The 13,019-nt window shown below is 42.6% G+C and overlaps 1 protein-coding gene across 1 annotated transcript in view; it reads right to left on the bottom strand.

Annotated features, from left to right (window-relative positions):
- LOC123980195 (putative ferric-chelate reductase 1) overlaps nt 1-10,559 on the bottom strand; it is a 44,132-nt gene extending 33,573 nt beyond the window's left edge. Inside the window, exons 1-2 of the mRNA XM_046064496.1 lie at nt 10,373-10,559; nt 7,626-7,762 (exon numbers count right to left, since the gene is read on the bottom strand). Of these exons, the coding sequence (XP_045920452.1) occupies nt 7,626-7,762; nt 10,373-10,559 (324 nt within the window). The remainder of the gene's footprint in view (nt 1-7,625; nt 7,763-10,372) is intronic.
- Between the last annotated feature and the right edge of the window lie 2,460 nt (nt 10,560-13,019).

Below are 13,019 nucleotides of genomic sequence, written 5' to 3'. Positions count from 1 at the left end.
CTGGATATGTTTATTTGTGAACCATTCCAGTGTAGATTTTGCTTTATGTTTTGGATCATTGTCTTGTTGGAAGACAAATCTCCGTCCCAGTCTCAGGTCTTTTGCAGACTCCATCAGGTTTTCTTCCAGAATGGTCCTGTATTTGGCTCCATCCATCTTCCCATCAATTTTAACCATCTTCCCTGTCCCTGCTGAAGAAAAGCAGGCCCAAACCATGATGCTGCCACCACCATGTTTGACAGTGGGGATGGTGTGTTCAGGGTGATGAGCTGTGTTGCCTTTACGCCAAACATAACGTTTTGCCAAAAAGTTTGATTTTGGTTTCATCTGACCAGAGCACCTTCTTCCACATGTTTGGTGTGTCTCCCAGGTGGCTTGTGGCAAACTTTAAACGAGACTTTTTATGGATATCTTTAAGAAATGGCTTTCTTCTTGCCACTCTTCCATAAAGGCCAGATTTGTGCAGTATACGACTGATAGTTGTCCTATGGACAGAGTCTCCCACCTCAGCTGTAGATCTCTGCAGTTCATCCAGAGTGATCATGGGCCTCTTGGCTGCATCTCTGATCAGTCTTCTCCTTGTATGAGCTGAAAGTTTAGAGGGACGGCCGGCTCTTCGTAGATTTGCAGTGGTCTGATACTCCTTCCATTTCAATATTATCGCTTGCACAGTGCTCCTTGGGATGTTTAAAGCTTGGGAAATCTTTTTGTATTCAAATCCGGCTTTAAACTTCTCCACAACAGTATCTCGGACCTGCCTGGTGTGTTCCTTGTTCTTCATGATGCTCTCTGCGCTTTAAACAGACCTCTGAGACTATCACAGAGCAGGTGCATTTATACGGAGAGTTGATTTCACACAGGTGGATTCTATTTATCATCATTAGTCATTTAGGTCAACATTGGATCATTCAGAGATCCTCACTGAACTTCTGGAGAGAGTTTGCTGCACTGAAAGTAAAGGGGCTGAATAATTTTGCACGCCCAATTTTTCAGTTTTTTATTTGTTAAAAAAGTTTGAAATATCCAATAAATTTCGTTCCACCTCATGAGTGTGTCCCACTTGTTGTTGGTTCTTCACAAAAAATTACAGTTTTATATCTTTATGGCAAAAGGTCGAAAAGTTGAAGGGGGCCGAATACTTTCACAAGGCACTGTACATAGCCTGTTGTTAAAGAAAGGTTGATAATATTTAACAAACAAGTACCAAATGATGGCAAAACCTCTTTGAGCAGTTTGGTTGGGATGGCGTCTGTGAGGCAGGTCGTTGGTTTGCACGAGGACACAACTGAAGTAAGTTGCTGAAGGTTGATGGTAGCAAAACAGTCCAAATATCTATTGAGTTTTAAAGGTGCTTCCGAAGAGACTAAGGGCAGGTCGGCATCCATTGAAGACAGGAGGTGCTGAATTTTATTTCTAATAACAAAAATTTTGTTGTTAAAATGGTTCATAAAAATGTCACTACTGAGGTCAAGAGGGACACCTTGTTCCTTAGAGCTGTGACTTCCCGTCAATCTGGTTACAGTGTTGAAGAGGAACCTGGGATTGTTCTTATTTTCCTCTATTAATTTTGAGCAGTAAGCTGCTCTGGCGCTGCGGAGGGCCTTCCTATACATTTTCAAACTATCCTGCCACATTAAATGAGAATCTACTTGATGTGTAAGACGCCATTTCCTCTCAAGTTTCCGTTTGTTCTCTTTAACTTGCGTGTTTGACTGTTGTACCATGGAGCTAGTCTTCTATGTTTAATCAGTTTCTTTTTCAAATGAGCAACAGTGTCAAGTGTCATTCAGAGCAGTCCTGCAGTGCTGTCCACGAGATGATCGATTTGTGAAGGATCAATTTGTGATGGATGGACGTTAGCATAGGAAGTTTTATGAGACACGTAATTGAGGTACACACTGCAATAGAATCCTTAAACTTAACTACAGCACCATCAGATAGGGATCTAGTATAGGCACTAAATTATACTATAAAAACAAAAATTAAAAAATCTGTAAAATGGTTAACTTACTCATCTTATTAGGTAAGTACCACATCCATAAGATCAAGTTCTCAAGATCATTCGAATTATTTAGAACAGATTTCAGAATGTATTGTGAGTCTATCCAATTTATAAATGACAATAAATGTGCCTATTGAATTAATTTTGTTATGGGAACTATTTATAGAAATGTAATCTTTATACTGCCTTTAGTAATATGCCAATACTTTCTTTTTGCACCTTATTTTTCTCTACATTTATATTTTCATTTGTTATTCCTATAGTTTATATATTTTCCTTAAATTATTTACCAGAATGTTTATGATGTTCCCCTTCGAGGGAACTCGAACTGCGTCGGTGACGACACTATGGGAACGCCTCTGGGCTGAACTATGAATGAAACTACTCCAATCCTTTTGGTGTTGCTAGAACGGTAGCGTGTGACGGCGTAACCGGAGGGGTATATAAGCACGCCGGCACACAGGACACATTAGCCTTTTTTTTATTCAGCAGTCACTCTGAGTATGTTTGGAAGCTCCACTATCGAGAAAGTTGTTGTCTTACCTGGAAATCCTGACGAAGCAGTAGAGACCATGTCTGGTAATCAGTTCTGACAATGTGTTTTTCCTTGCCCACGCTACATCGCGGCTGGGGAGACTCATGGGATGTGTGTTCCTGTCTGGGGATGTCGCACGCCCAGGCAGCTCTCGAGGGGGCCATGGCGAGGCCCGGTCCCAGAGGGTGCTGAGGTCTAGTGCGGTCTAGTGTAGTCTCTCTTTCGGAAGATGGTCCGATGTGCTCTCCCCGTGGCTCAGGCCCCGCGGTTGCTGAAGCGTTGCGGTGGCTACGGTAATGGGGATTACAGCGTGATATCTCTGAGGGCGTCGGGACGGCTGAGGCCTTTTTCCATTCCTCGTCTGCTGACTCCGCCTCCTCTCTTCCCCGTTCCTGATTTACACAATGTGTTGTGTAAATCTTGGAACAGACTGAGAAAAAAGAAAAAAAGAAAAGAGAGCTGCTCTGCACGGCTGACTGCGTCCCCTCTGCTGGACTACGGCAGCGTGACAGAAACTAAGCAGCACGCCTTTGGAACGATGCCTCAAGTGGAGGAAGCACTCGCGAGCTATCTTTCTCCCACCCTCGCTTCATTCCTTCAGACGCCGGCGCTCCCCACCAAGACTGGCTTGTCCTGGCCCAGTCGCGAGAGTTAGCGTTTCTAGGGGTGGTGTGGGACTCAACGACGATGCGTGCCCACTTGTCTCCCGCACGCATCGAGCCCATTTTATCCTCAGTGACCAGATTGCAGTTAGGCCGCGCCATCACTGTAAAACACTTTCAGAGGGTGTTGGGTCTCCTGGCAGCAGCGTCCAGTATAATACTTTACGGACTACTGCACATGAGAGCCCTGCAGTGGAAATCCGCTCCGTCTGATACGGGTTACGAGCAGATGCCTTTGTTTCCTGTCTGTATGGAGGAAATCTTGGTTCCTGTCCCAAGGTCCCGTGTTGGGAGCGATCTGTCGCCGAACAATTATTTCAACAGACGCCTCACTCACGGGATGGGGCGTGGTCATGGATGGCCGCTTTGCGAGAGGCTCCTGGGAGGAGCATCATTTCTCCTGGCACATAAATTGCCTGGAAATGTTGGCGGTATTCAGAGCTCTGAGGAGTTTTCGTGGCCGAGGCTGAGTCTGTATGTGTTTCCCCCAGTCGCTATACGTTACGTTACGTATGTAACCCTTGTTCCCCGAGAAGGGGAACGAGACACTGCGTCGGTCCGCCACACCTCACCCCGCCTGGAGTGCCTTGCTTAATAGAAAAGGGCTAATGTGTCCTGCGTGCCGGCGTGCTTAGCAACACCAATAGGATTGGAGTAGTTTCATTCATAGTTCAGCCCTGCCACGCCCAGAGGCGTTCCCATAGTGTCGTCACCGATGCAGTGTCTCGTTCCCCTTCTCGGGGAACAAGGGTTACATACGTAACCCGAGACGTTATTTTTACATGAATGTAAAACCTTATATAGTGGTGGTTTTGTATGTTCAACGATGGAAGATACTCACACATAGGCCTACCTGTTGTGATGCCTAACCTTGTTAACTTGTTGTGAACCAAATAAAGTTTTTCATGAAAAAAAACAAACAAACCTGGTGCTGGCCACAGGTGCGGTATTCACGGTACTCCTGCTAAAATTGATCACAACTCACCACCAGTTTCTTACCAGAAGAATTAGGTATATTCTGAACAAAAACGATTTTCACTTACACTTAAAAAGAAGTCGTCTTCATTTGTTTACGCTCTTGCCGGCTTCCTTCTTCTTTGGAGTTTTCCCGGTGTCCGACCAGCACCATAGCAACCGTTTTGCTCTCCCATTGGTTAGCTGTTTGAAACGTCACGACACTACAAGGATTCTGGGTAACAGCCCATAGCAAAGTGAGGTCTGATGCGCACTTGCGAAAGGGGTGCATTAAGTGATCACCCCTGGAGAACAACATTAGAGGATCGGGACACCCTACGGTCTTGCACCCCTTAGCAAGAACGCACATTGAGGGGCACAAGGGCGGAAGTACGGATATTGGGACAGGGCCAAAATCCGACCCAATAGGAGCTCAGATGTCCCTTTCACAGCCTTCAATAGCCAACGCGGGCCCTGTAAGGAAGGGCCAGCCCCTATTATTTCATTGGTAGGCCGAGCCAATTACAAGCAATTGTGCCGATGACTGGCACTTCGTATAGCCAATAAAATTCTGAAAATAACGATATCCAGCTTTAAAGAGGTGGAATTATGCTTTTTGGCTTTTCCCCTCTCCTTTATTGACTTATATCTCTTTTTTGTGCATGTCATAGGTTTGCAAAGTGAAAACGCCCAAAGTCCAGCCCAAAGGGAGTTCCCATCTCCCACAGAAAGCACTGCTCTGAACTGCTTGAAAACAGCTCGTTTGCAGTCCAGCCGTTTCCCTTCCTTCACTGTGATGTCACAATGAAAACGCGTCATAAAGCTTTCCAAGCAGCTAGCGGGGTCAGGCACGCCCTCAAACCAAGCTAGTCTGAGCGGAGGCACTTTGATTTTAGTTAAGCCCCTTTTCCACTGCACAGTACCAGCTCGACTTGGCCCAACTCGCCTTTGTTTGGTTTTCCATTGTAGAAATGTTGTACCTGTACCTACTTCCAGGTACTTTTTTTCGTATCACCTCACCTCCGTTGACGTTCCAAGCGAGCTGAGGGATACTAAAATTTAACGTCAGAGAAAATATTCACTATTCACTGCATCATCATTGCGTGCACCAGACAGATGCCAGCAACAGAAAGTTTTATATTTTACAGTTTTCGTATGTAATTTCATCACTAAATCCACTTCTGATTAGTTTTGAGGTGAGAAATCAACTGTGTAGATTTCGAATATTGACAGTTTTACAAGAAGTGATGGCGGAACAAAAATGTGCTTGAACATTTTCATAGTTGAGGAGCTCCGCAAGTGGCTGCGGGGGATGCCTGTGCTGGAAGGTATTCATACCGCTTATCTGTCTTTACATTCTGAGTAATGTTGAAACGTTTTAACTTAGCTGTGCGGATCGCTGGTGTGTGTGTCGCATTGAACATTACGTTGTGGCAGTTGTGTGTGGCGTCGCTATGACGACAAGCTACGTACTATCTCTGGGTACTATCTGCAATGGTAAACGGAGCAGGGCCGAGCAGAGTCGAGTCTATCGATTTGCGCTATGGTAGCATTTTTCGGCAAGGCAGCATAGATCGTCAGAACACCGGCAACAGTTTAACGTTTAGTCCTAAAAGACGATGCAACTCCGACTCTGTTTGGTCCTGGAAATTCACAATCACAACCTGTAAATATGCTTTATTGGTTGTGAATTATATTTAAAATAAACACGGCAATATAACTTCATAGACAGTGAAAAGTGCTGAGTTGTAAACGTTGGCTTACACAGCAAAAGTTATAGCTATAATGCTAACGTTATACCCGATGTGAAAGCTACTGAGCAAACGTTCAAATTGTTTGGCCAATTTATATGTAAATTGAGTTGAAATATGGTGATTTTTGTAGTGGTTTATGGTAAAATGTGGAACAATGATGTGTGGTTGTGGACTTGTGAGTAACTTATACCATCTGCTAGATTACGGTCGCAGTCTGAAGCAGTTTTGATTTGGATCACACTACCTTGTTTCTTACGACGCCCTTCTCTGCTTCTGATTGGCTAGTAGTCCTTACCTGGGAACTGCGCATGTGCAACTCCCAACAAAGATTTTGTACAAGTAAGATGCATCACTGTGTAGCTCAAGAGCGAAGCGTACAACACATAGGGTGAAAAGAGGAGCTGCAGCAATGTGCAGTATGACAAACATATGGTGTTTTTTAAAAATTAAACCATAATACCACCTCTTTAAGTAGAAAGTCCATGATCTATCAGCAAAAAACACATCTGCATCAAGCTACCAGCTAAAGGTGCATTCACACTGAAAGCGAATTTAATATTCACCTCGCTTTACTCGCGCGAGTTTGACCGCTGGTGTTCACACACAATGAGTTTTAAGCAAAAAAACACTGCAGATACTACAGCAAAGTAAACCTTTTTCGTTTTCTGAATGGAGTTCGGATTGATCAGGGCTATGCTATGCTAACCTGTTTACAGTAAAGTACAACGATAGCTAGAATAAAGTTACAGACACACACGTTTGGACAATCTCACCGCTGATTGGCTTTTGCAACATCGGGTCAAGCGAATTTCTCGCCAAAGTTGAAAAATTTTAACTCGCGCGAACCAGTGATTTCTGTGACAAATGCCTCATTCGCCCCTGCCCGGAGCGAATTCTCAGGAATTTGCGTCTTTGCATTGACTTTGTATGTAATCAAGCTGCCCAAAATGCTGGATTTGCTTTCAGTGTGAACCCACCTTAATACGGAGCGATGCAGCAGCAGCCACATGCTGCAAAGGGGGGTGCTGTTTTAGAAAAAATATGCTAAGACATATGCTTAGAAAAACCTGTGTAACATGTTATTTTTCATGGTATTGGTATGAAATTTAAACTTGGGCTAGGTAAGGCTTTATGCCGTGGTCCTACAGTGTTTTCCAGCTACCAAGTCCCACCTATAGTTGTCTGCATGCATTTGTTAGCAAGCATTTTCAAGCGGAAATGAAAAATATATTATTTTTAGTGTGTTTAAACTTATATTAATCAATTCCAGTAGCACTTACAATCATTCTGACTTTTGGGTTAGACACTCCAGATTGTTATCTTTCAGAGAAGCCCAAAACCATGCATATACTTCAAATGGTTCAAGAACTACATTCAGTTTACTTTGAATATGCCTTCAATAGGCGTTTTGTATGAATTTTACAGGAATCATACAGGTATGCCACTATTATAGTTTCAATTTGCAGTGTGTATGGTGTGGTATGATATGGCAAGTATATTGTGTCCTCAAAAAATTGAAAAGGTCTCTTGAGAAGCTCCCACTAATTGTCTTGTTTACTGCTGGAATGTGATGTCAAACAGACCAAAATATCGCAAATGAATAAACATTCCAACTGTAAGTGAGACAGTATGCAGGAGTTTTCTCATGATATGTTGTGTTACCTGCTGAGGCCTGTATGTTATTCACATTAAAGTCTGCTGTGTGGGAATAAACTCACAGGTTTCTGGCTGCAGGTGAGTTGCTGAGCATTCCCTGATGTCTCAGTGAAGGTGCCCACAGGAGACTGGCCCCCCACCTCTCTAGCCTCCAACAAGAAACCAATGAATGGTGTGGAGGCTGGAGCCTGGAGCAGAACTGAGAAAAAAACAAACATTCCTGCTCAGTGTTCACAAGAAAGCGCTACTGACAATGAATACTGATATTATGGGACCCTTATTTAACATTTAGCATTTTACATGCTTCAATTGTTTTCATGATCAATTAAATATTATACTGTTTATTTAAATAATATTTTTTTTCTGTCTACAAAATGTCAAAACATGCAGTAAATGCGCAGAGCTCAATGGGACATCTACAATTGTCAACAGTGCAGAAACTAAATTATTCAGTTTAGGATGGAATCATGGAGGATGGAACCAAAAAATGCTTTGGTTTGTACTTGATAAATGCTGTAAAAATATGTATATATTATCAAAATTGTTAATTGTTAATTATTTATCAACTAAACAATTCATCAGCTAATTGTTTGTATTTAAGTAATCTGTCATAGTGAACATATCCTCTAAATTGATTTTTTAATCATGTGGATGGAGTGAAAACATTTTAATAAGGAACAGTTGGCTGGGTGTATTTTTAGCTACTACCTGTTTTAGTTTGTAGTTTTGTCTGCCCCTAGTGTTTCTTGTTTTCATGGGCGTCACTTTGTGTTGAAAAGTGGTGGGGACATAAGGGCTCAGATTAGGGGTGTGATGATACATTTGGGTAACAAGACATGACGATGCACAAGAACAAGAGGAGAAGATTTTTAACAGTATTTTGAAGAAACATCCATCCCTCGTCAACCAATTATCCTGCGTACAGCGTCGCAGAGGGCTGGTGCCAATCCCAGTTTACCCCGGGGGCGAAAGGCAGGGTACACCCTACAAACTAAAACAGGAAGTAACTAAAAACACACCCAGCCAACTGATCCTTATTTTTAAAAATAGCCATTGGTTTGCACTACAGGTCGCCAGTCCATCGCAGGGCCACACATAGGCAAACAACCACTCACATTCACACCCAAGGACAATTTTAAAGACACCAATTAACCCAAGGGGGTGTATATAATGATGATAGAGAGTGATCAAGAGGTGAATTTGTGCATTATATCTTAAAGGGGCTATATGTAAGTTTTTGATTTTAATAAATCAAATTGTCATTGCCTTATTGTCAGTGGGCTCAAAACTCACTCAGAAATGAAGCACACGACTGCTTGCCTCCCGAGGCTCTCATGCTACAGCGACAACACGGCAGCTAACGACATGTAGTCCACTAACACCATAAAACAACCGGCTCACAGCAAAACACAGGCTCCATGTAAGGATACAAAACAACAATAAAGGTTTATGTGCTATCAAACCAAACAGGTTCAGATGATGTCGAGTAAGAACAAAGGGAGCATTAGTAAAGCTGCAGAAAGTCACGTTAGCTCACAGGCTAACGCCGAGCAGTTGCTAATGTTATCCGGTGCAAAGTCATATCACGTTAGCTTTCCACATTACTTCACGAACTAACGCCACCCATGTTACTATCACGTGTACCACTGTTGATTTAGCTTGCAAGAAAGTATGAAACGGCAAAAAGCAAATGTGGAGCGATTTGTTTACTAACGTTAGCCTATAGTGATGCAGCCAGGAGCAGCCAGCTAACGCTCGGCTAAATGCAGTAAATGTACCGTGATCATGTAAGGAGCATGGATTAGTTCAACCTGCAGCTGATAAAACTATTACTGTAATGTTGCAGTGGGAGTTTACCTGAGTTTCCAGCTCTGTTTGTTCTCCCTGTCTGTCTATAGCCGCTGTCACTCTGCCTTTATTCGGGAGGATTGTGCCGATATACAGCTCGCTGCGCTGAATGAAGTGACGTTACGGTGCCGGTGTTGTTCTGCCTCTGAGACGGGAACATTGAAATAACAGACCCTGAACATTTCTGAGTGAAAAGCCACAGCCTGCATGCAGGTGTTTCTGGGTTTATTGCAGGATTTCTGTATGACAGTGGTTGTGTTTTGGATTATGCTTGCTCATGACTTAAAGCGAGCACGCGTACGAGCACACACCTGGTTGCAACCTTAGAACCGCACCGCTAGTGGCCGCTGGAAACTCCATAATGCCCCTTTAATTGACATTATACTATGTCAATTAAAGCAAGCCAGGCAGCCTTCCGTGTTTGAGAACGGCGCTGTTTTTTAATCGCCCACTAGAGAGCTGCAGTGCCACAATAACCAGCCTAGTTCAAATGAACGAAATGACTCAAAAAAGTATTAGTTAATTTTAATGAACGTGATTTGAAGATTCGAGGCCCCCGAGCTTCTCTTCTCTCCTGTCTCTCTCCGCCGACAGAGTTTAGCAGGCAGGCGGGAACGGGAACGGGTGAGTGTCATGTAGCGCCCAGAAAACCTGATACGGAGAGGACAGAGGAGAGTACCGGCAGCTTGGGAGAAGTCCCAGTACGCCAAAGAGTAAAATGTCGAGGTGCCGGTACTGCATACTACCACCACTTCAAGCACTGGGAAAGTCAGAAAATATGTATGTTTTTTTTATTTCGGTAGACTGATCCTTAGAGAGAACACATTAGTTGTTTTTAAGAAACATTTGTCCCCTAGTGCTTTAAGTTGTTAGTGCCATCCACTTCAGGATTAATATAACTGAATGAGTATATAATAGCTGCATTATACTAATTCCAGGTTAAGAGAAGCCTGATACTTACCTTTCACCTGCTCTCTGAGGCTGTAGCTGCTGCGGTCGGTAGTGACGGTGAAGGCTGGAGCTTTTGTCTGTGGGCTCAGCCCAGAGTGGTGGGGTCGCATGTCTTGACAGCTGTCTGTTACTAGACCTGAGCCATAGCCCTGGACCACCGGAGCAACACACACCAGCAGCAACACAACACAGTCCATTGCAATGAAGTGACGAATGAAAATCCACGAGTGAATGAAACTGTGAAACTGCGTCAGCTCTACTCATAAATACAGTTATTGAAAAACAGAGTCATACGATACTGTTGTTCAGCTGAGTGGGACTCCGGTGTCTGTGGAAACTGAAGGAAGGAGGGGTGTATAGAGCACTGGTTGGAGGCTAACATGTATACCTGCTTAATTCCCTTCCCATAGTAACAGGAAAGGCAGGTGTAGGGTTGGACATTCGAGTCTCTTTGAGTGTGTGCGTGTGTGTGTGTGTGGGCATACATGAGAGAGAAAGAGAGCAGTGTATGCAGTCTCTGATGTAGCTAGGCGGTGATCATGAGACGATGACAAAGCAAATTTACATTTAAAGAGCAGATGTGGAATTCATGGCTGTTACAGCTAAACCTTGTCCTATTTCTTGTAACTAAATCCAACGGCTCCAGCCATTAGACATGTGGTACTGTTGCCTCATGCAGATAAGCTAGCTATGAGGTTTTATTTACTATTTATTTATTTATTTAATGTTTATTTATTAGCATTTCAAAGTTTTGCATATTGTTTCAGAGTCAAAGCCAACCCATGTCTGATTCCCACACCAATGATCTGGCTGACCATTTCAATCAGATTTGCTAGTCCTCATTACATTATTGCTCCTCTAAAGGTTAGGCCTAAGTCTACATCTAGTAAGCAGCCCTGGATAAACGACAGCAATCCAATCCAATCCACTTTATTTATATAGCACAATTTCAAAAACAACAAGGTTACCAAAGTGCTTTACAGAGATGAAATAAAATATGTTCATGATAAATAAAAACAAAACAAATAACATCAACAATGACAGCGACAATGAAGAGCACAGCAGCTCTCATGGTGAGTTGAAAGCCAGGGAATAAAAATATGTTTTTAAACAAGATTTAAAGGTGTGGAGGGTGGGCGCCACTTTAATGTAAGGAGGTAAATCATTCCACAGTTTGGGGGCAACTGCTGAAAAAGAGTGGTCGCCCCTGGTCTTCAGCCTGGTCCTGGGCACGTTCAGCCGTAGCTGATCAGCAGACCTCAGTGACCTTGATGGGGTGTAAGTGCGCAGGAGCTCAGAGATGTACTGAGGTGCCAACCCATTAAGTGAAAACAAACTCCACAGAGAAGGGGAGTGGTAGATGACGCAAAGTCACCAAGTTTTACAGAAAAACATTGCTCAGATAAATATGATCTGAACCACTGCAGGGCAGTATCTCGGATGCCCACACAGTGCTCTAGGCGAGAGATGAGAATGGCGTGTCAAAAGCAGCAGTAAGGTCTAAAAGCACAAGAATAGCAGAGTCACCATGTTCTGTAGTTAGTAAAAGATCATTAAAAACTCTTAAAAGTGCAGTCTCGGTACTATTAAAAGCTTTTAAACCAGATTGAAAAGTTTCTAAAATACCATTTGCATCTAAGAAGGATTGTAGTTGTGCAAATACAGTTTTCGCAGCTTTAAAAGGGAATGCACATATATACAGATAGAAAAAAATCCAGCCTCCAAGTCCTTTATCTAAGTATGAAGGAATCATTATTAAACTACAAGAACATAGTTAAGGATGCGAGAGCACACTATTTAACTCATTACCACACATCAACATAAAGAGTTCACTGATTCAGTCGTCCTAATTTCCTCAGGTAGATTGTTCCAGAGCCTCGGTGCCCTAACTGCAAAGGCTCTGTCCCCTCTCAGTTTCAGCTGGGTCACTGGAACAAATAAAAGCTCCTTACCCAATGATCTCAAGAAAAGAAGAAATAAAATTGAAAATGGTCTCAGTATCTTTAAAAGTTAAAAAGGGTCGGATTTTAGAAATGTTTCTAATAATAATAATAATAATATTCCTTATTTGTAGAGCACTTTTCAAAAACAAGTTACAAAGTGCTTTAACAAGTGTAAAGACAATAATACCCAAGAGACAATAATACAAAAAACAATACAAGATAAAAACATGAAAACATTGAAAAGACTAAAATACAGATAAATATAAAATTAGTAAAATACAATAAAATAAAAGGGATAAAATAAAGTCAAATAACATCGGGAAAGGCTCTCCTATAAAAGTATGTTTTAAGAAGGGACTTAAAAGAGTTCACTGACTCAGATGACCTGATTTCCTCGGGCAAAGTTAACATAGATCGAATTTTAGCTATATTTCTAAGTTGATAAAAACATGATTGAACAAGCTTTGTGGTGTGCTGCTCGAAATTTAAATTACTATCAAACCAAACACCAAGGTTCTTTGCCACAGGCTTAATGTGATTTACTAGGGAACCAGCAGATGGCAGTATTTGATTTGCCATCTGCTGGGACCCGATGACCAGGATTTCTGTTTTGTCTGAGTTCAGCTGGAGGAAATTATTTGACATCCATTTTTTAACTTCACAAAGGCAGTTGTTAAGTGAACTCAGCATTCCAGGGTCTGTGGATCTGACGGG

This window comes from Micropterus dolomieu, linkage group LG01 (assembly GCF_021292245.1).
Source record: "Micropterus dolomieu isolate WLL.071019.BEF.003 ecotype Adirondacks linkage group LG01, ASM2129224v1, whole genome shotgun sequence".
NCBI classification, from domain to species: domain Eukaryota; kingdom Metazoa; phylum Chordata; class Actinopteri; order Centrarchiformes; family Centrarchidae; genus Micropterus; species Micropterus dolomieu.
The sequence above is the reverse complement of the archived record's forward strand: the minus strand, read 5'-3'. Positions and strand labels throughout refer to the sequence as shown.